This window comes from Diachasmimorpha longicaudata, chromosome 7, assembly GCF_034640455.1.
Source record: "Diachasmimorpha longicaudata isolate KC_UGA_2023 chromosome 7, iyDiaLong2, whole genome shotgun sequence".
In the NCBI taxonomy this organism is placed as follows: domain Eukaryota; kingdom Metazoa; phylum Arthropoda; class Insecta; order Hymenoptera; family Braconidae; genus Diachasmimorpha; species Diachasmimorpha longicaudata.
The window spans coordinates 6,098,925-6,122,838 of NC_087231.1; the positions used below are offsets into that span (position 1 = coordinate 6,098,925).

The 23,914-nt window shown below is 37.7% G+C and overlaps 2 protein-coding genes across 9 annotated transcripts in view; one reads left to right on the forward strand and one right to left on the reverse strand.

The window, feature by feature from the left end:
* Window positions 1-752: 752 nt before the first annotated feature.
* Window positions 753-4,758, reverse strand: LOC135164222 (opsin, blue-sensitive). 2 transcript variants are annotated; one of them, XM_064124374.1, is made up of 9 exons: window positions 4,547-4,758; window positions 4,247-4,438; window positions 2,408-2,599; window positions 2,120-2,335; window positions 1,899-2,029; window positions 1,632-1,804; window positions 1,379-1,536; window positions 1,204-1,299; window positions 753-1,128 (listed from the first exon to the last, which is right to left on the reverse strand). In XM_064124374.1, exons 2-9 carry the CDS (start codon window positions 4,318-4,320, stop codon window positions 1,017-1,019), a joined length of 1,152 nt encoding a protein of 383 aa, XP_063980444.1. In that variant the 5' UTR covers window positions 4,321-4,438; window positions 4,547-4,758; the 3' UTR covers window positions 753-1,016. The 2 variants fall into 2 exon arrangements, with proteins under 2 accessions (XP_063980444.1, XP_063980445.1); XM_064124375.1 differs by having other exon boundaries at window positions 4,508-4,758.
* An 11,479-nt stretch (window positions 4,759-16,237) lies between these two features.
* The window catches only part of LOC135164278 (uncharacterized), a 40,895-nt gene continuing 33,218 nt past the window's right edge, over window positions 16,238-23,914 (forward strand). The window contains exons 1-3 of one of the 7 annotated variants that reach the window (XM_064124466.1): window positions 19,536-20,065; window positions 22,630-22,818; window positions 23,008-23,355. In XM_064124466.1, coding sequence (XP_063980536.1) covers window positions 23,307-23,355 — 49 coding nt within the window. In that variant the 5' untranslated portion in view covers window positions 19,536-20,065; window positions 22,630-22,818; window positions 23,008-23,306. Of the gene's footprint in view, window positions 16,987-19,533; window positions 20,066-22,629; window positions 22,819-22,901; window positions 23,356-23,914 lie in introns of those variants that run through there. The other 6 variants (XM_064124470.1, XM_064124469.1, XM_064124464.1 and 3 more) reach the window with 6 other exon arrangements.

A 23,914-nucleotide genomic window follows, 5' to 3' on the forward strand; every position in this document is an offset into this window, starting at 1 on the left:
AAATTGGATTGTCGGAAACCGATTTTGTCGTTGAAAACATGTACTAAAATACTAGAATCATTTTCCTGTTCGGCCACCTTCATGACAAATTACCAGGGTCATTTATGGCAAAAGCCTAGTGGTACGCCCCCCTAAACTGAAACATTGTCGTCGTGACTATATCCGTCATTCAATTTCACTGAAACATTATCTGACAGCTGTAATGTTTCTTGCTGTCAGTTGGTGATATGCAGATTTTCCGTGCATGGTAACCCATTCTAGTGGTAGTTTTACGAGTAGTTGATCGTAAAAGCGATAGACACCGGTCTGAAGTGGTTAATTCTCTGTTTTCCAATGGGTATACGCGTCATCCACCGAGGTCTACACACGATAATGAAAGAAATGTTCATTGATCGAAATGCAAATTGCTCCTCGAGCAATTTCAATTTGCTGTTATAGCTTGAGCTATTCCGCGCATAAAGTTGAAGAGGTTGATGTCAATTCACCTGAGTTTTCTCACTTTACTGCGCACTCAACTTTATCGAGGATAAATGGAGATTTTAATTACCTGTCGCAGTACTGCTACCAACCAAAGAGGATGATCAATTACACTATTACCGAGACATGCTATTATCCATTGATCTTGAACTTACTGAGTTCTGTATTGACTGAACGATGGCAGCACATTGCTATCACACCAAGTGATACAAATCAATAATCGCCGAGCCATCGGAACCCCTCCGCGTTTGAAGGATTCAATGAATTCCCAGGAATGCTTCCAATCATTTAATGCTAATTTGTTGCTATACATATTCATTGTTTAAGGAGCAGTGAACATTTAGATCGATAAAGACAAATTATTCATGTGAAATTGAATTTTGTGACTGCCTGAGGTGACTCGAGAAAAAATTGTGACAGAAACGAGAAACTCATGGGAGCCTGCAATCGTGGTGGTTGGTAATGCAGTATCCTTGAGTATCATTGTTGATCACTGTAGCTTCAGGTGATATTTTAGTCTCAGCAGCGTAACAAATTCCTTATGCTTCATCGGTAGTGATTTTTTCAGTAACCGCTGATGTATTATCGTGAGTTGGCTCTGGCTCATGAATCCCCATCCACTTGCAACGTTTTTGTAGTTCCAGTCGATATCTGAAATATAATTTTCAAATTGTCTACTTATTGCTGAGATTCATCACACCAACGACTGGAGGAAAAAAAATTTACCTTGGATGGTTGATGGCATATATCCATGGATCAATGCAAGATACAGCTTTGGCGAACAATGCCGGAAGCATCGTTGAGAACGGTGTCAGTGCATCCCTGATACAATCAATCATCAATAGGAAATAACGTCGTTAATCATTCTCATTGAATTCTAATTATCATTCTGACAGCTTACCGATTGCCAAAGGTAGCTGTCATAGCCACGATTCCGTACGGGGTCCATGAGCAAACAAAGAGGAAGAAAATTGTAAATGCAACCTTGGCAATTCTCATTTCGACGCTTCTTTCTTTGTCCTGATTGGATTGCAGAGACTTCACATTCATCTTTTTCGCCTGAAAGGGAAATTTTAATGGGAAATTTGGAGCTATCCTGTGGTGAGTAATTATTGTGAAATATTTTCATGGAATGTCTATGGAAATGCCATTACCTGGTCATGGAGCATCTTCTCGTGCTTACGGACAGATCCAATTAGTTGTGAATAGCACAAAACAATCAAACACATTGGAATAGCATAGGACCACACGAATATACTGCCAACAAAGACTCTCGTATCTTGATCCTCACTCAAGTAGTCAAAGCTACAGGTGGTCAGGAAGCCTTCTATACTCCACCGTAAAACGTGATATTTCAGGGATGATATGTACTTAACATCGTGATATTAAATTCAATTGAAATTGAGAATAAAATGATTTACCTGGTACAAATCTACCCCATATTCTGAACATAGGGAGAAGTGTAAATGGCATAGTCCAAAACCAGGTTAAAGCAATGATAACTGCTGCCTGTTTGCCATTCAGACGACCATCAATTGGGCATGAAATTGTCCTATTGATTTATCACAAACAAAAATAATAATAAAATGTCATTATTCAACCCAACACTGCAGTCAAATGCCATCAAAATTCATTTCCATACTTGTATCGATCGAAAGCAATTGCAGCGTTATTTATTGCTGAACCAATACCGGAGATACTTCCGAATGCAGCGTAGAGATCACAACCAAGTTCCCAGCCCATAGGACGTCCCAGGTAACTATTTACGAGAAACATTGGCATGTCTAACATCATTATCAGATCGAAGATTGCCAAGTTTATCACAAACATATTCGAAGGTGTTCGCAGTGACTTTGACCTGCAAGGAACTCACCTGAGCTATGAATGGCTACATAGTGGATAAAACAGTTTCTAAACGCTAAGTACTTACGTACTGAATATCCATACAACACAACCATTACCCACAATTGACAGAACCATTAGCATGAAGTAAATCAAAGACAGTCCAATGTGCCAAAATTTTCCTGGTGCTAGAAATCCACGCCAGTAGGGATGAACGAGATCAGAGTGGTCTGGTGGAATATTCCAACCCAGCAATCGATCCTGCATCTGTTGGACTTGTCTGAAAATACAGGGGAATCAATGAAATATTGCGGTCAATGCAGTTTACAACAATTTATGCGTTAAATTGAATCAACGTCAAACACACCAGCCTTGAATAGTCATGTTCCATAGAATCAGAATGATTTTATGATGAAAATTACGTTCAATGGAGTGTCCGTTGAATGACAGAATTGTGGTAGGGGAGGGAGGAGGTGGTGGAGGATGAGGAACAGACTGTGGTTTCATCAAATCGTGCTGGTTACACATTCTTGCGGCTCATCTCGATGAGAATTGTTGGGGAATAAATTTATCGCAACGGGTGTTTGGGTGAATGGGTCAGGTTCAAATATATGGTACTGTCATTATCGTGGGACTCACTCATTAATTTTTGACAATAATGATGGCAGAAAAATTTTCTGTTTTCTCTCCTGAAAACTGTCGTAAAAATTATTTTTCCTCCTATACTACATTACGCGTCCAGGTTCACTCAATACATTCATTAAAACATTTCAAATTTTCAAACTTAACACGACTCCTTTTAAACCAGTAATTAAAAACGAATTACATCAGCCGAATATTCTCGGGGGATCCACCCAGAAGCGACCACAGTCTTTTTAGTCTCCCACTTCGTCTCTTGTATCCAAACATTGGCGTGAACGTCGTGTCATAGCAACGGGATAAAAAAAAACTTCCACCAGTGAATCCAAACATTTCGGATGTTTATTCTGGTGTACCAATATCGGAATCTTAGTTTTTTGCGAACGACTCAGAAGGAACTAACACAAATCCGATCGAATCTTGCCATCGCATACATGCTTCCCCTGGGAATATCTATATATATTCGGAAAATTATATAAGTCCTACATAATCCTGCTCTCTCCTGTATCCGTCAACTGAATTTCCCCACTGAATTTTTTCCATCGCAGGGAGAATCGGCTAATTATTCATACCGATATCAGCGACTAATGAAGCACAGAATGAACCCAATTAACTGAATTCTAAATTACCAACCACTGTAGAAAATCTCACTACATTGCCTAGCTTTCCACTCGATGGAATGTCACTGAATAAAACAGAATAACCGCAATGATCACCTCCAGTCACTGAAGCTAGGATACAAAAATAATTCACCTATCAGTGTCTATTCCGAATACTGTCATCGATGGACAGGTTAATAACGAGGGCTGTCTGGTCAAATGAGGGCTTTAGATGTCTATCACAAAATTGAACTCGATTGGATTACCACTGTTGGACAATACCCAGTGATTAGCCCTGGAGCATCTGAATACAAACAGTGGAAGTACAGAGCAGTCGTTAGCAGACTTGCTCGACATTGAGTGCTGCCTGGAACATTACGCTCCATTTCACCCTCCATGTACCTTCTTCATGATTTTTTTTTTTCATACTTTTACTGACTCTATACTCTTTTCTACCCAGTCCTACCCCCTCCAATGCTTTTCGCTCTATCGCCAAGTTCGCTTTAATTTTCCCTAGTCTACTTGGTTACCCTCCAAGCCAGTTGCCAATTCCATCCACCGTAGCCAAGGATCTTACCTCTCTACTCACCCCACCATTCTACCGTACTCCCTTTCTTTCGATTCACTTCTTTTTCCTTCGTTCGACACAATACCGAGTGATTATCAAAGAAATAATCAGGCGCACTCACCCAACTCCACCTACACCAACTCCACCAACAAAAGCCTGCATTGGGCTGATTATGTTGCTATCGTTGAAGTACATCTTCGTTCTCCTACGTCTTCTTCTCGATGGAGTTTCCCTCGGTTTTTATTTTCTTTTATTTTCGATTGCTTTCAGGTATTTGAATGACAGAATATCCCTGATCCGTGGTTACTTCTCACTGTTGAATTTATTTAAATATCAAAATCGAGTGGAGTCCGTTGGTAATTGAAAATTAGAAAACAATTACGGTTATCAATTGAATTTCGTGAGTAATTGAATTTCGTACAGCAGAAATAAATGAGGCCGCTATCCGTCGGTTTCCAATATCAGAAGCTGATAATAAGCCGATGTAAGTTTCATAAAAGAACAAAGGAGTGCCAGGGAATAGCGTTGGGTTACTCTGATCTCGAGTACGAGGGACAATCGACCACAAGCTTTATTGTTTGAAGTGAGACGCGGGGCGATGGTTTCGGAAATACGTTCCGCAACTCACTTGGGTCTCATGGTACAGACCCATTCCCTTTTATACACTGGTGTACCAAAATCCCGAATAGCGTGCCAGTTGAGAATTTAATTCGATTTGCAGATGGGGAAACCTTTTGTTCGGCTCAGGTCGACTGGTCACGCGATTTTATATCAAAATATCCCCTTTGCACCACCCACCATCCAATGGATTTTCTCACTTTTGCACTTGTTTTCTCACGTTATTTCATATTATCTCCCACCCCGCCTGGCCACATCGTCATTAAAACCTAATGTCATTTTCCGCATTACGTTATTGTCCACAGCTACCTCGACCTTATTAAGATTTTTTTTAATTCCCAGCAAATTGTGAGCCACTGTATTAAAATTCATGAATTCATATCTTCGGGTATAATCGAATCAGTCATGCATAAAGAACGATAGTCGATGGGACTACCTTTCCCCCGGCAATTCTTGATATTCTACTGGATCATGTGTTAATTCTAAAAATATTTTTACGACTGAATAATTGAGAAGAATCAATCGTGAAAATGATCGAATTGTTATGAATGATGAAGATAAATTTTCTCGCTATTCCTCCTCGAATCTGCTGACATAATTCCGATGCTTTGCTTTCATCTTCTTGCTTATCTTTATACAAGAAATGATTTTATTTCCCGAGCATTTTAAAATAATGAATTCGAGGGAATGGCGGATAAGTAGCTACACTGCGTAAGTTTTTCAACATAGAATGTTCAATATTTACTCTTTATTTTCCGACAAGATTCATGAATATTCATGATCGTGCTCTCATATCCATAATTTAATCTTGCTACTATCTACCGATCTCCAGTTCTTTCCACTTTTATGTACATCCATCTCATCCTGAGCATAAATACACACTGAATTTACGGAAAAAAAATTATGTCCGATACTCTCATCTCGATCTTAATTCACTCTGTTTACAAGAAAGAAATTTCCACTGAAAACTGAAAAACATAAACGTAAATTATGTTCAAGAAGTCGTTGTTTGCGCTTGTGATAGCGTACATTGCGTTGTTATTTTACCCTAAAATACGCCTCTTTCAAACGACCTGTCGATTTTTATGACGAAGAAAAAAAACACCACTAGACGTGATATTAGTGTTGAGCATAAATTACGTTTAGCAAACTGAACATTACCCTCAGTAGAAGCTAATTATGGTTCAGGTACTTCTGTGTACACATTTCATTGAGTGTATTATGCCCATCGTTGATTGATAGTTGGTCAATATTTTACAATAATGACGTTGTAATTCAGCTCTCTCATATTTCATTGGCAATATATATTTAACAAAAGAAATGAAATAAAAAGGACGAACATTGTGTTAACTCACTAGCACTTCGTTAAACCCGTGAGTGGGTCTCTCAACGCGCGTCTACCGGATTAAACCGTAAAATTGCTCGGGGACAACCGCGAATTTTCCTGATTTACGGGTCTCGCGGTCGTTAGTCGGCCAAACCCCTGCCCTGGGGACCGTCAGCTCAGCGGAAAGGCGCCTGCGGTTCCTCTCCACTCGTTCTTTCTTCCTACCTCTCTCTCCCTCTAACTCTTGGTCTAGTGTGATATTCAGGGTGAGGAAAGAGCTGGGGCTGAAAGAACACGAACATGGGGGCTTTATCCGTGAACTACATCCGGCCGGTTGGGCACAACTTTTCCAGGAAGTTCGGTACAACCTCTTTTTCACCGACATTTGTTTTTTACCCCTGCCTCTTGGAAAAAAGTTTGCCAGTATTTTTTCCCCCCTTTTCCTTGCCATTCAGCTATATTCAGTATATATTTACGAGCTCTCTGACGGTGCATGCAACAGTCCAGGATCTACATGACCACCAGCGGTCATTGGAGACTCGGTCCACCCTCACACACTATCGCCGAAAAAAAAAAGAATTTTATTATGTTCGGTTGACGCCGGATGAGGAGAGTGTTTCGTATGCATTGCAAACCGTAAAATATAAAGGAATATGAAAATTTTTGAAGGACAGACAAGCACGGAGGTGGGAGATAAAAATGACACCGCAGGCAGTGTCAGAAATTGAAGAATAAACAATGCCGATAGAGAGCCGATTAAACGTGACAATGAGAATAAAACATTTTGTATGACGCCAGTTTTCTATATTATCCGCCCTTGTCTGAATGTCTTGTTTTGCCTCATTCTTTCTTTCCATTTTGTGATATATATATTTTTTTTATTTTTGTGTCGCTATCAGTGACACATGTCATATCCACCAGGAAGGATATTTCAATGAACCCCTGACGCGTGTGAACGTCAGTCTGGCTGATGAGACAGATGATAAAGCTTTGTCCAGAAGCTACAAATAAACACTGTCAAACGTACAAAAATATTATTTACTTGAGGGTGTACACCCGTCAAAATTCACATACTGTTGATTCAGCTCGATGTATAAGGTGTACAATTTGAAGTGAATTGCTGACAATCACGAGTGAATGGCTCTGTGTTTCAAAGCAACATAATGTTAGGACTATAATCAGTGCTAACAACGTCATTGTCATTGTCGGTTGGTGAAGTTGCAGCTGGTTGTGTGTAATTTACGTTTATTTTCATGTGTATTGGTGAGGTGAGAGCTCATGCTTTATTCTCGTGTTCACTCTCCATCGGCTTTAAAGCTCTCGTCAAGCAGATTTCTCGCATTTTGTTCTTATGGGACATATGGCATGACAACTCGACCTGAAACTAAAGGAATGCAGATTGGAGAGACACGGATTAATGAGGATTAACGCTAATTGGTCGGGCATCAGGGAAATATATGAATGTGTTGGGCGGAGGATGGGGTGAAGTGTTGGGGGAGGAACTTCGCCAAGCTCAGCATTCGAGAATCAGTGCACCCATTCCAACTGCGACGGGGAGTCCAGAATGAGTGGATGGAGGCATTCGGCTTGAACACTTATTCCAAGTCAACAGGCATTCCGATTATTCAAATTGTCAGTATTCCAATTCGTTTGGAATACGAATATACGCTGATGAAGTGTTATCGATTGTACAAGAGGGTTTTCAAAATTGTTTTCCCGCCGACATATCCATAACTGGAATAGATCAGCACTTGGGGAAGAGGGGATAGTGGGTATTTGCCGCTGGGGTTGTGTTCACTGGTGCTGTGATAGCAAAAAATAATTTTATCAAGAGATATGTCATGTGGACCCACCATCATTAGGTTGAACATGTTGAATCGAAAGGGATTCTGCAGTAAACAACATGTTATCTATTTTCTTTGATAAACTTAATTGAAAGCAATGGAATTTCTCTAGATTTGAAGTTCCGTTCATTTATCGGAATAACAAGAGCATTGGATTTCTTGCCAACCACAAGTTTTCTTTCTTCCGGAAATTCTCGAATTAAAAATAAAATCAACTTCTTCATTCTTGTGATGAAGACATATGACTTGAGCTCAAGAACTGTTCTATTTGATTCAATTCAATATAACTCAGATAAATAATTAATTTTCCCCTGAGATCTTATCTACTTCAAATTAGTTCTACTAATTGAAACTGCTCTTAAGAATAAATATCTCCATAAAATTACTTTTCCGTTCAGTGCACTATCTGAAAATTTTATGATGAACTCGTGACAAATTCTAATTTAACTGAATAATCTCATATGATACAGGACTGAATGACACTTTCCAGCAAATATTGATAAATTAATAAGCGAATAATTCTATATGATGAGTTTTCTGAAATTCTTGATATTCACATCTCTCCTCATAACATTCGCTAACGTTATTACTGAGTTTTTCCCGCAGGCAGTTGGCAATGGTAATTTTCCTCTGTTGAATATCACTTTTTATCAAATTCAATCCGCGGCGTGAGTGAATCAAGAGTGCGATGAAAACCCCAACTTACTCGGAAAAAATAGTAAGCTAACTGATGGGTGAACATGAGACCAGAAAAGAATGAATACCGGATTGAATAAAAAACAATCCGAACGGAAATTTAATGCGAAAAAATCTCTGCTGAGTAGATCCGTTTACCTTCGGGAACAACAGAGACACCGAATCTCTCTATATTATAGTTCCTCTCACACCACCAGTTATGCATTTTGATGTGAAACGTGCGTGGAAAATTGAAATCTTTGGAATAGTAGAAAAAAAATTCAACAGTCTGAAAACTGACAACACCGATGACAAAAAGGGAGAAACATCGACGGACAAAACGACAAGTGCCCACAGAATTTTCGACTGGGATTCTAGTTCGAGAATCGTATTTTTTCGAATTGAAAGCGAATGCTTCGTCATGGTGGAATCGTTTGTTGATTTATATACAAAATTCCCTACCGTTGATTTTTTTTTCCTTCCCATGGTTCAGCTTGATTGAACGTCGAAATGGAATTTTGTTTTATCCGCATACATCGACAATGTCAATAGTGTGAATTAAGCGATTGAAGATCAGTAGACGAAACGATTTGCAGGTTCGTTTAATAGAACCTATTCATCAATGTTTCAGCTTTTGATTTATCTGTGGTACGATGTAATAACCACAATTGTTCATTCCATCGTGTTCCTTTCTTCCATCTGACGTAGGGTATATATTCTACAGGGGTAATCGTCAAAGGCATAGTCAGACGTATAGACTAGTAGTAACGTCGATTTTACAAAACTCTTCGGAAAAATCTCCATAATTCCAGGAATTGCCTTTTGATGTACAAGATGAAAGGGGCCTCGATTCTCAAATGGCCCTGGCTGCGATGGTTACGTGTGTGGGACGTCAGGGGGGGGAGGAGGAGGAGGATAAAAAATAGCGAGGAGAGAGATGAAGAAGGGGGTTGGCCCATAGCAGAGTTCTTCCTTTTCTGCACTTTTAACACGAAATTGAAGAACTTTGGAGAATACAATGGAGTCCCGCGTCCCGTCGACAAAACGACTCACCGTCGACTGACGTGCCTTTTCTCTCTTACTGAATTGGCCTCGCTTTGGCTTGTTTTTTTTTTTGTTCATTCCACTCGGTTCTTTGGCCCGTCTCCTCCCCGGTACAGTATGCTGCTTTTGGAATTGCACGGGCAAGTAGCGTCTACTCTGAGTGCCCTCTTGTACCACTTTTGGCAATTCGAGTGAGCGAGCTGTGTGCGTTATTGCAATGTTTTCGGAGGAGCAAAAAAAAAGTTTTTTTTCACTTTTCATTTCCCGTGTGAGAGTAGACCCCATGCAAATATCCATTATTTTTATTGAACGTTTTGGGAAAATTGGTCTATATTTGACACCTTTTTGGAGTGTTTAGGGCAATTGTGGGGGAGGAGCGTACGGAAACAAATTTCTCCTCGTACGGACGATAAAACTCGGTGTCGCCTGGGAATGAGCACGTCAGGTATATCACGAGGAAATATTGCTTTTGCAGTCAAGGACAATAGTGAGGACGGAAACAACAAAGATATTCATGAGGAAAAAGCGCTTTTATGGTGTGGATTAACTATTGGTTTAATAGATTTGATAATTTAGATGAGCCACATTTTAGAAAAGTTTTCAGCGTTACCGTTCCCTCATTTTATTCTCGAAATCAGTAAAAATTAGTCGATGACAATCAAATTTAATTCTAAATTAGGGAGCTTTCGTCCGGCAGGAAATAAAAATTATTCACTGTGAGCTACTATTGTCTGGTCAATAAAAGAAATTTCTCGTTTTTCATCACGATAACGCCGGACCGCACATTTGTTTAACCACTAGTTACAGAAGTTTTCCTGTATCTGCTTTACCACGTCCTCCAGTCTCTTAATAATGTAAATTTATATATTTATAAAATTGTGTTTTATTTAAAATACAATTTTCAGGTCAGAAGTCACAGAAGTTCTCCAGTTGTTGAAATGGAACATATATTTATAAAGTCAGTTTTAAGCAGAAAAAAAAATGTTCCTCACTTGCACCCTGAAATACTCAAAAACTGCCGACCCCACCCGATATTTGAATTCACAGAAAAGCGTTTCATGCGTTTTGCTTCAGGAAAAAAAATTAAAATTTCATTAAAAATATAGGATATTCAACAGTGGCCTGCCATACCATTCCACATTTTCGCCTGAACACTCATAAATATTACGGCTGAATATCCAAAATGCCCCTTAGCGTCAAGTTTGCTGCTGCAAACACCGATAATCTATACAATATTCAATATCACCGGTCAAATTGACGTAAACACAATGAGTGTATCAAGGCCGGAAGGACATACACTGTATTTTTGGTCCACGATAAACGACTTTCCAAGTACGTACCAACCGGTCATTAATACCACTTCATCTACGTACATATGCGTAGGAAGATTCGAACGGTGAATGCACTTCGGCTTAATTTTACGTCAAGCCCGCGTTGTATTCGAGAGAGGTAGCGCACATGGGACAGTTGGAATTACCTCAGGGGATCCTATCGTCTTTTGTCTAAGAACAATGCCACACCCGACACAAAAGTGACTAAGTGCCCGTAATACTTGCTATTATGTTCGCTTCCTATCTTGTGAAATTGCTTTTTTTCCTCCTCTTTTTAATTATTTTCATTCGCACATAATGTTCCCCCCTTCGTCTAGTATACTCAACACACTGTCACAGCGCACTCGATCTTCGTGTCTCATCACTCGTGAAAATTCTTTTGTAATTTACAACGAGAGCTGTCGTTGCCAAGCTCTGACAGAGCATAACCGGTGATGGAAATAAATATTCTTCATGAACGTTGAAGTTAATGTTCTGGAATAAGGGAGATGGGGGTAAAATGACACCTGGGGGCGATATGAAATTTTTGTTATTCTTTGCTTTTCCATTAGACAAATAACTCCACTTTCCGAAAACTTTTTTGAGTAATGAGTAGAATTGAGTTAAAAAACGTAACTTTTCACGTTCGTAGATGTGCACTTTATTTAAAGCTGCAATTTTTAGGACTTCGTGGCAAATACGCGACGGTATCGGAAATTATTCGGAGTAACTGATACCATTTACGGTCCCTTTATGATTTTTTCACATAATTATATACGGACAATGAGTCATTTCTTTCATTAAAAAGCTTCCATTCGCAAAAATTATGAAAAACCAGAAAATATCTTTTGGTCCAGATCTCTTTCTTCTCCGCTGTTCATTTTACCCAAAATATAATTTCACATCAATATCTCTTCCTCGGCTTAATAAGTATAAGACATATTAAATAATTTATTGTTCGTTTCAAATTTATGAAGAAAAATATGAATAGACATCATTGTACCCACTAAACTTAATACCCAGTCGAATGGATCATACATAAATAAAAAGGTGCTCGCATTAAATTATAATTGGGCTTCTGCATTTTGTCATTATTCTATTCTTGCTGAGTTACATCTACAATTCAACACCTGGTACCATTGTTTTAATCGAAATGAAAATAAACTCATGAGTTCAACCCACTGGGTTAGACTTCTAGAATAAATAGGGCCATGAAGAGGTGAACGATTAGTAATATCGTGTGGTCATCTTTCAGTATTAAATATAGACTTTCTATATCGGATTTCAGTCTCGAATATAGACGGATGACAGAATTTTAATTATAATTGAGAAGGTCTCCGTAGTGCAGTAATCATAAGCTTGGAATGTTCAGGTGGAAAATGGTCTCTGCTAGTCCATTACACTGAGTAGAGCTTAAAAACCACGAACAACCTCATCCGTAAATTTTCTTTCATGATAAATCCTCGCTTTCATTTTAGGATCGTTTCCTTTTGCCATTATGAATGCCGTGCTGAGTATATTCAGCAGTTCTCTAGCATCGCTGTGAATCAATAATATTCAATGATATTCCCTCGAGATACGTCGATGAATGCGACGAATATATTGCACTTTCTTCGTGTCAAATAACTTGACGAGTAGAAAGCCAACTATCAACAACCAATGACATTTTCAAACGTCAATGGGACAAGTGCAGCATCAGAAAAGTGAAAAAAACTGTAATATGCGGCAGTGTTGCATTTGTCAAAGTGAAATAAATCCTCGGAACAGAGATTACAAAAAAATTCGATTCGATGTATAAATGAGTGATATGAAGGGAAAAATAAGTATTTACTGACTTTTCTTCACTTTCTGCGTCTGACTTTTGGTTAATCCTTTATTAAGATATGAGATATTTTAAAGCGAGAAATATTGATTTCAATGAAAAATAAATTTCGAGATTGAGTGTTTCTCACCCTAATTTTTTAACATGAAAAATCCAATCAGGAAAATTTGTTAGTTAATTGACAGTTCTCACTATCAAATTACAATTATTTCTGTTTTATAATTTCAAATCCTCAATTCATGGCTTCGAATTAATATAGTGGAGTGATATTTTGTAAATATATTTGAACACTCAATAAAAATAAATTCAGAATCCTTTCGTGCTTAAAAATTCTGAAATTGTTGGTCATCAGTGATATTGTTACAAGTCTGATAAAATTTCACTGCCTCGTGAAATTATCTCTGAAACATTTTTCCTTCTGACAATGTTCATTAATCCTCGAACCAATCCATTTGCACTACTTCCACCTATTCAATAATCAAATTGATGCTTGCAGAGTGAAAATTTTCGATTGCATTACCAGCATTATCACTAATAGTAATGTCATTGACCCTGTTTGCTACCGCTGAATTATTCAACAAAAGGCTAGCTCATTGATCTCACAGTTAGACACTGAAATATTATTCCTATAATTCAAAGTAATGAGCCGCAAGTGTGGCACCATTTGGTACGATCGAGTGGTGTGTCGAGTTTTAACGGAAATACTGGGGAAGCCGCGAAAAGCCCAAAAGGCCGAACGCCCAATGATGAAGTACATACGTATATACAGGTATATACAGTCACCAGTATCTAGTGAAACGAGGGTAGGTGAGCATTTACCACGTTATTCCACTACTGCCTCAATTCGCTTTTTTTTTATCTTAAATACCGAAAATTGTCACTGGGAACCGGGAAATGTCAGGGTGGAGGGAAAATCTCGATTAACGGCCTTCCATGAATTACATGGTCGTTCGAGATTCGAGAGGCTTTCTTATAGACATTCCCAGAGTATAATGAAGGTAACAAATTCCGATATCGACTTTTCTTTTTGAAATCTTTATCCTGTTTTATTCCATCTGAGGGGGAGAGATGTTCCTGGTCTAAATGAGGCATTTCGAGGATCTCCACCCATCATTAGCAACGAGAGCTCTGATTGTGTGTTTACATAATTGAAGAAAATGTCTTCAGTGAATAATTATTAATAAATAAAAACTACGCTGCTAATGCTTTCTCGAAAGATCAGTCATGCAATCTAAATCGATGTTGAATTTTAATGGGATATTAAATTAAATCGGTTCTAAAATTCCTCATATGATTTGCACATTGAACAATTTTAGAGCAGTTGATGAGAAACCAGATAATGTGTCACCCGAATATTTTATCACAAGAACTTATATGGAGTGATTCTGCAGTGAATATTCGTTCCTTCTTTTTGAGATTTAAATATAAAGCCGCGGTTATCAATCGATAATTTAATTCTGGATCGATAACCGGTCGTTACATGTATATTAATCAGGAATGGGCAAGCCAATTTCTAATCTGGATCTCCTCGATGATTAAAAACCGTATTATCTTTTTCGATATCTTCCGAAGACCGTTCCATAAGTATTCTGAACAATTTTGGAAGACCATTAGCAGACAATAGCACAGCATATATTGCCGTTGATTTTTACAGAAATGTTTGTCTTAAGAATCTTTTTTCTTTACCGGAGATGAATTCAAAAGAATCAAATATTGTGAAAACATTTGAATAGACAAAGTAGAGTATCAAATAACTTTTCATATAACCGTAATCAATTATTATGCAAATGTGAATATTTATGAGTCAGCCATCGATGAAGTTCTGAAACGCCGGAAAGGACAATTATAATGCCATCTACAATTGAACACCCAAATCGAATTTTCATGTTACATTGCAAATTATTTCCTTCCAGATTATTGATAGAAACTCCATTAACATCGATAGGATTTCCGTTCGTTGAGATAAAAATAAGTGATGAATAAAAAGAACAAATAAATTGAGAAAATGGAGCAATGGCGGGAAAGAGTGTAAATGGATGGAAAAAGAGTAGAAAGAAGGTGGAGAAGAACGACGACGAAAAGTGAGTGCAGAATCTTCTCTGTGCAGGCCTTAGATTCCCCGGGGTTTCCAGGAGATTAACGAAGAACTTGGTTCTGATCGTGAAAGCAGTCGGCGTAGGTATACTCTCCTCTAATTCGCGGGGAAGTTCCTCCTTAATTCACCGTCTACCCTCTCCTGTGTCACTTCATCTCGCCTCGTTCAACTCCATGCCCCGGGCCACACTCCACATTTTTTTTTATTCCTTCCCCTTCAACATTTACGCAGTAGAGTTTTTTCACTGGCAGTCTCACATTCTCTTGTCCCACTTCCTTCTTCTCCAACCTCTCCCTCCCTCCCCCACCTTCCACCGGCCCATCCACCCCTTACTTCATTCCCATACATGAGATTTGTGCCATTGTTTACTTTTCAAATTGTTCGATAAACTTTCATGGAATTTTGTTCTCCTCTTTCATCAGATTTTTTACTCTACCGTATCCTGAATAAAGGACAATGTCATCTGTATTCATAATCTGGACAATACATCCAGGATGATGAGGGGAAAATTGAGATTCGACACAGATTCATCGACATATCAGTGGGATTTTATGCAGAGGTTTCTCTATTGAGAATATTTTTTTCCAGATAATAGGGATTTTTACGTTGCTTGTCGTCATGAGAAAAATTATTAAATAATTTGAATATTCAAGTGGGAGCTTCCCCTAATATTTAAATAGGAAAATTCAATTGAGTATTACTTTGATTATTTTAGTTTCTAATATCAATTAATATTAATGATTCATATATTCAGTAGGATACTAAATACTATTTCACCTTCTTTAAAATATTCGAATTTTTATATCCAGCAGGTCAATGAATCATCACCTATTTTGCCATATCTGACTGAGAACTTCTACCAGACCTAAAAAACTCATTCATCAAACGGGAATTTACTCGATTTCGATGATGTCTCACATTTTTGTGACTGAATCCATGAAAAACAATCAACTCTCTTCCGGTAATTGTGATCAACAGATGAGATTTTTTTCGCTAATGTGGTATCCGCCACAGTCTCTCTCCCTCCACATCTACGAATTACTAGTTGTGAAGTATTCATGAATTCATGTTGTTAAGCAAGAACATAAATCAATGTCAGTGGTCACTATCTGCACGAGTCACCCGTCACTTAGAATCCCGGGCAGTTTCAGATACTTCGTTTCTCTTTATCAGAAGTTCACGTATTGCATCTCGCGGGTCGGTCTATTCGAGCCATTTCACTACTATCACTCGTGTCAAACTATTCAAGTGGTGCATGCAAGTGGAATAATAGCCCGGTAGTTGTTCTTTGCGGTTGGATTTTGTGAGTGCACCTAAAACCTTGATGTTGTATCCTCATTCTGGCATTTTTGATACATTGTGAATCCCTTTCCGAGCTGGACTATAATCTCGGAGTCAAACCTCCATGATGAGCACATAAATACACCCACAGTCTGAAATTTCTGGCTTCGTAATAAGAAGCACAGTCATGGTACAGAGAACCGCAAATCCAATGTCATCATGGAAGAAATATAAAGTCTCGGATGATGTGCGTATTTAGGAAGTAAATATTCTGTCTCCGAGAATCGAGGATGAGAGCACAAATGGGACAAAAGCCCGGAAATTAGAAGAAAAAAAAATGTGTATATATATATATGTGTAAGACTATGTACTAAAATTCTCGGAATTCTGAGCGTGTGAGTTTCTCGAGGTGGGCTTAACAATTTCTGGTATGTTGAGAATACAGTCGTCCAGTGGTTGAACTGGGGCTCGGGTGGATTAGAGAAATGGTACCATGGACTACGGTGGAATCGTAATAAATAGCCATCCGTGTGACAAAAGGAAACAAACGAGATGCGTGTGGAACGAGTTAATTTGGAAGTTTTAATAAACAACGAATGGGCTGGACTAGAGATGGTGGTTTGTTGGAATGGTTGGGGGTTTTACGATGTGGGGGAAAACTGGTGCAACAGAAACTGGGGAATATGTGGAATGAGGAAAATACGACAAAGAGGTTCAGGACAGTGCCCTTCTTACCAAGTACAGGGGGATGAGGCTTCTAGGAGATTTTACATAATTGATTAAAGACTTGCTCCACCGTTGATGATGTCAGCTCTCAACTCAAGTATCTTGATGATGCATATTAGGTATGCACAGCCGGTGATAAATCGTGAAAAGGTTTATGCTAAAAATACTGACTATTATATATCTAGGAGTTTTCTTTTCACACGTATCTTGTGAGTGTGAGATTATAGCTCGTTTTCGTATTCTTGAAAGGTACTTGAGCGTGTCAATGGATTTACCAAGTGAATTCTCGTGCAACAGTTTTTTTTTATGAATCGTAAAAGGAAACTTTTCACTGGGAAAATTTCTTTGTTAGAAACTTTATACAGATAATAACCCTTATTGGGGCCATTAAAACTTTTACATTCTATGTTTCGCAGAATTAATTATCGTTATCACTTCATTCTTTTCATTAATTGAGCTATTCTATTGCTTTCCTTTTGTCACGTCCTTAGGGTGGAGGACAGATATTATTTTGGGATTTTTTTGAAAAATGTGGTGCGGGGTAAAATGTTGGTCCGTGCATTCTCGTAGTTAGGGGGGGAAAGGGTCGATTAATTAAAGAAAATCTAGAGGTAGAAGGAGGGCGGGAATAGCCGAAAATAAGGGAATTAAAAATTTTAAAAGTTATTGATTATTCCAATGGATTTCCATTGAGAAAAGAAACTGCCATTCGTTTAAAAATAAAAAATCACACCAATTGAAAAGCCAATCTTGTTAAAATTTTTATATTCTTTTAACGGCAGGTCGTCAATGATTAATATTGATTACCAGCTCTAAAAAAAATCTCTACTTTTCTTTAAATTGCTGTTGCTGTAAATTAGTTGAGAAAAGGGCGATTAATCGGCGGAATTAACACATACAGAAACTGGTGAGAATGTACCATTTCTCAATATAACATACCACATATGTATACATATGTATGTATGTATGGGTGTATGCGCTCAGCTCAATAAAATGCACGCTCATTTATTTTTCTGTCACCATGATGATTGTCTCTTTGTCGTCGCTCTCTCCCTCTACTTTTATATTTCTTATCTTCCTTTAAGCTTCGCCGGATTCCACTCACATATATATTTATATGTTGCTGGTGCTTCTTGAAGATGAATCTTGCAAGCTCAAAACCATGCATCTTCCACTTAACAAATTATTTATGCATTCAGTCACCGCATTTCTCGCCGGTTTCATCATGCATATTTCAAAATTAAAATAATACATTGGCTTTGTTTTCATTCAATTTAGGTTACATTATATATTACAACTAGACTTGCAAGTACAGTTCAAACTGTATAATTGATTCTTGCTCCATCCGATCACGACGAAGCATGAGTACTGTGAGCTTCTTGAAGTTACGAACTTTCTTCATTAAATTGAGCCTAGGGGTTTATTTTAGTCGGATTTGCTGAAACATTGTAAGTGTCATTTTTATTGAGTTAATGAAAGCCTCAAGACTGATTTCTGTATAAAATTATTAGCGGATACTGCAGTCAATTTGTGCCTGTTATTAGCTCGAGCGATAATTACTACACTGACAGACATTTTCATATGATAAGAGAATTCCATTAGGAATACCTTACTGCATGTGATTCCGTTGATGTCTCCTACAATCAGTTTTCAGATCGACGGAATATGATATAATCAAATAACTGGTTAAATGTGATGAAGTATTCCGGGAATATTCGATAGATTTGAATCCCCATGTGATCGAATCATGAGGCTTCGGTTAGGAGCCCTCAGAATCAACGATTGAAGCATAAAGTTTAATCACGCAATTCATTAAATCTACCCGGATATTTCGAATCGTCAAAGACCAAAAATTTGTACTCGTCATTAGGGCTTCCAGCTGTCTGTTTTTTTTCCTATAGCAAAATTTCTGTAGCAAAGTCTCAGTGAGACATCAATAATTTCGTTTGCAAAAAGCCAATCCTTCGCCTTATCGAGTGCACTCGATGGGTCGCGACTGGGCAAAATCACTAAAATATTTTTTTAAAACCACCATCTGGCATTTCTCCTCGTCATTCCTTCATCCCAGAAATTACTTCCGTAATTTTTTGTATTTTCGTCACTAATACCATTACGCGAGGAGTAAGAACGCTGATGCTTTTGATCTTAACAGGCAAATTTTTTTCCCTCATCTGTGTCCACACCCTTAACGAGATGGAAGACAAAAAGGATTATCTGTCCACGGTTCTATCCGAGTTTGTGAGAAAAGCTAAGCGAGCATGAAAGAAAAAAAATATATATCGTCACTGTGAGCCAGACAAGTCGAGAAATATGGTACAAGCAAGCCAGGAGATGATTGATCACTGAAACGACAATCTGTATACATATAGAAGATTCTACAGTCTGAAACCATGCCTGTGTGTACCACCACGTATTCACTTTGTGATATTGAAACCTCAAACACTTGTAATTATCCATGCGACGGATAGTCCGACAAAAAAAAATCATAAATACGCTTGCGCCAGTGAATAATCAGTGACAACAAGAAGAAGTATATGCATTTAAACTTTGCGTGCTGGTGAATTCGTGCGAGAGAAAAATTTTGGTGAATGCGTGAAGCGCGTGCGCACAGGTATGAAGTGTTCTGAACACGAAATACACCGTCGAGCTTTCGTAGTCGGCAACGGCCGCTCGCAGCGTGAGCTTTTCCCTCCCTCACGCTGTCACGTGCGCAGGATATATGTTAAAATTTCATAAGAAAATCGGTTTATGATGAATGAATAACAATTTATCGGTAAATAAATAGTGGCATTAGAATTTGGAATTCAAATGTGTGAAATTGAAGGTGTTTAAATCTCACGCTAATTTGTGATTTGTTTTAATATCAAGTGGATAAATCGGTTGTCATTACTCATGTTCTGATGAAAATGTTTTCGTGGTTAATTTGATAGCGAGTGCATTCGGGGTGATGGTCATGGGGGTGGGAAGGGGGAAATTCTTCGCGTGCTTAACAAACTTTCGTGATACTGTCGTAATCAAATGTGGTCTTCATCGATTTCATTAATTCAGTAATGTCCATTGTTTTCGGGAAGTCAAGATACATATCAATCTGCTCATTGTGATTAATCTTCAGTGTCTTAGAATTCATTGGACATTCGTTGAGTGGGATATAAATGATTTGAGTCTTTCATCGGGACTTAGTCCCGGGGAAACGAAATGGTAAGGAAATTACTCATCAGAGAAATTTCCTGATATTTTTGGGGACTGGAAAATTGATTAAATGGGATTTTCTTGTTTTGTTATTCGTTATAAACCAACTAACTTCTGACCATTCCACGTATTTAAGGTCGTACATGTGTACGAGTCGTAGGTGGGGGATTTTTTTCTGAATCTCTGGCCACTGATTTGATCGATTTTTTTTTCTATTTTGTTCCCCGCATTATAGCGGTCGTTGGACGGCTTTACATCTATTTTCATTCGATTATGAAATTAAGAAGTTCAGTAACGAAGTGGTAAATCCAGATAAGTTGACTCATCGCTGTGGTTTTTTTTAAGGATATCGCAGAATCTAAGGGAGATAGCGGAATTTTTGTGAAGATCCCTATTATAGCCCTTAATGAACTCCATAAAAAAGGTTCCAATGAAAATATCGCCATCTTCCTTGGATTCGGAGGTATCTTTTAAAATTGGTCAATAGTCGAAAGTGACTCATTTCGGTTTACCACTCCGGTACTAAAATATTTATTAAATGTTGAATTTTTGTAGATATAATGAAAGGGAAAATCAGCGAATTAGTCATGATGATATAAAGTAGTGCAATATAAAATAATGAAGTTCAACCTGTCCATTTAAAACCCCATTGCTAATTTATTACCAAATATAAATAGCGTGAATGGGAGATACACTAATTAACGCCAGCACAGTTTTAATTACTGATACTGGTATTAATAGTGGAAGGGCATACTTACAGAGCGATGTTGACTGCCTCGAGCAATATGGTTATAAGTCCAACATATGCACACAGTAGGTACTGAAAATTATTCGAATGGGTCTAGAGGTTGTTTGTTAACAACTAATTCCTTCCATCGTAACCACGAGTGCATCAGTGATTTTGTACATAAACATTGCACGATAACCACGGCCAATTTCTATGGGATTGGCAGATTAAGCCACCAGTATGGAATATTTTAATACCGTTGAAATCAGAACAGTAAAATATTGTCGGGGATATTTAAAAAATAGGATACGCTTCGTCGAACGTTCCATCATATTTTGATTTCCATGGAATTAAAAAAATATTGATCACTTAAAATTCGGGAATTAATGGAGAAATGAAAAACTGTTGTACATCTGTGATTTAGTCCAATGATTTTCTAAAATATAGAACCAACAGTCGTTACGATTGAGGGGACTCCGAGCGAGATGTTGATTAGCCCCGTGTTTCTATTCTATTCTTTTCTATTCTAGTCTCACGGAAATATATATATATATACATACTTTAATTAAGTATATTTTGTGATAAACCCAGGTACACGCATAAACTTGAATTAGAAATTACGGGCGAGGAGAAGTAATGAAACTCAGAATTTTAGCGTAAACAAGACGGTTACGATACAAAATATAAAGTTGGTATCAAGAAATGAAGATCGAATGATAAGAGCAAGCAGCAGTAATTAACCATAATATATGAATTACATCCTGAATCTAATATTTTGTCGTCAATATTTCAGGAGCTATTACCCTTGATTGCATACACTCTTCTAGTCTAATGAATGCTCAATTGAGATGAATAATTTTCTTCCAAGAAGAAGAAAAATGAGGTTCATATATTATACCACGTCAATAATTAAAAAGTAATAAAAAGTCCTGTCTGGAAGATTTCATAAGAAAATCTCACCTCAGTGCTGCTAAAAATTTTAGAGCTTCGTTGAATTTTCCATGTATGAGCACGTAAACCAACAAAATTATAAAAATCAATAATTAATTTATTTACTGAATCAAAGGTTACCATCACCCAAATTATCTGGGATCACGTAATCTCCATAATCACCAGCCCTCGTCATGAAATTTTTCTTCTAAAGATAAAATCCCCGTCTCAATCTGTTAATGGACCAATAAATGATCAATTTATCATCGCAACATTTAAAAATTCGATTTCACCATCTACTTCATTGGCAGCATTTTTCTCGCTGTATAAATTCACCAACATTCAGCAATTCATAGATATCCATTAACCCCATTCACTCCCCTCCCCCGAGAAAATTCCAATATCTTCGATTGGCCCAATAGAACTAGACCACTTCGACCACGCTGGACTGCACATGAATATGAGTATTTTCCGCTCATAGTCAACACACATAGCCCTCTGAAGCTTGCAACAAGTTGCTTTGAAAATCTCTCAACTCCGAATGTGCGCTCGACCTGAATCTGCTACCCTATACAATTTTTTTATTCCAAATTTCCCCCTTGCCATTTACAATTGATCAAAGAAAAAATATACTGATAAAACTCTCCCTATCCCAATAACTATCAACTTGTGCAAATACTAGACCTTGTCAATTTCCGCGAAATAATTTATTTTTAAATGTATATTCACACGTCATTGTTGGATAATCACATTTCATGTTCACGTTATACTGCCTGCACTCACGAATATAAATTATGTAAATTGTCCTCTTTCATACAACATTATCAAACGAGTAATTCAGGTGCTCATCTTCCCATAGGAATTACGTGATCCTCGGTATGAGAACCGAATAAGCTGTTTGTATATTCTCTTGTAGCACAAGTGATGTTTTAAGTACCGAAGACAAGAACCTTCGAGTTTATGGATAAAGTGTATTACAATAAAAGAGGGATTCCCCAGTAGATAGCTAAATGGATCTTGGATGTTGTTAACTGGTTTTACAATGGAAATTACAAATTCAAGCGTTAAAAACATACTTCAACGAGAATTATTTGGAATTAAATTGGTACATATAACAAACTGTCTTATATATTATTAGCGACACAGAATATTCTCAATACTCACCCCTTTCCACTCCATGGTTTTCAGTGCTCCATCTCAAGAACAATCATTAAATTTAATTGACGGTTGAATAACAATGCCACTGCAATTAAGGGATTTCCATCCTTATCTGTATGTACGTGTTGTGTTTCAGCTGTGAGTGATCATTCCACATGAATAGGTGCCCCAATTATGATTGAACAAAGTGATAATTGAACCACAGTGAACAGCCGAGTCATTGTTACTTCAAAGTGGGAATTCCGGTCGAACACGAAATGAGTGGAAGAACATATTTGCCAGACGATTCTTTTTGATTATATCAGTTGTCAATGAGGATCGATTGAAATAGGAGGGTTGTCTTAGTGCGGATTAGGTGATTAAAATGATAATGAGTTGCGGGGACACATCCCTGAAGAACTGATCATTCATCATTTGATAAGGAATCAACAGTTCATGATGGATTTTATAGTGGTGTTTCTTGTTGTACTCCTGCAGCAAGAGGGTAAGTGATCTCATGTTTTTCGTGAACAATTATTCACTGATTAATTTTTTATTCTGGGATTTTTAACGAGTGGTGCTATTGCTATGATTTTTATTTACAATCTCGATTTATGTCAGTATTTGTCACACCGTCAATCAGTGTTATGGCTTCGGCATTAAATTGGCTGGAGAAAAAATGTTCTACAGTCGGAAAATATAATCCCAGGATTTTACACTTCTTCGGATGATGCGATACAACAGATTGAGAATCAGAACGCAACTTCTACGAACAAATAAAGTAGATTTGCCTTTAACTATTTGAGCTTTCATTGAGCAATTGTCGAACAGACCGTTTCCACCAGATACAATTGGAAAAGTAACTTTGATAACGTAAACAAATCCTGGTCTTCAAACTCATGAAAATTTTAACGAAAGTTTTCCTTCTCGGAACAACATATTTTTTCTCTTATCAATTCTTGAACTCTACATATAAGTTTCTTAATACAAGTGGAGACATACTTGTCAAAGAACTTTTTTTTCTCATTGTGGGTCTTACAGTTGCCTTCGACGATTCATCTTTC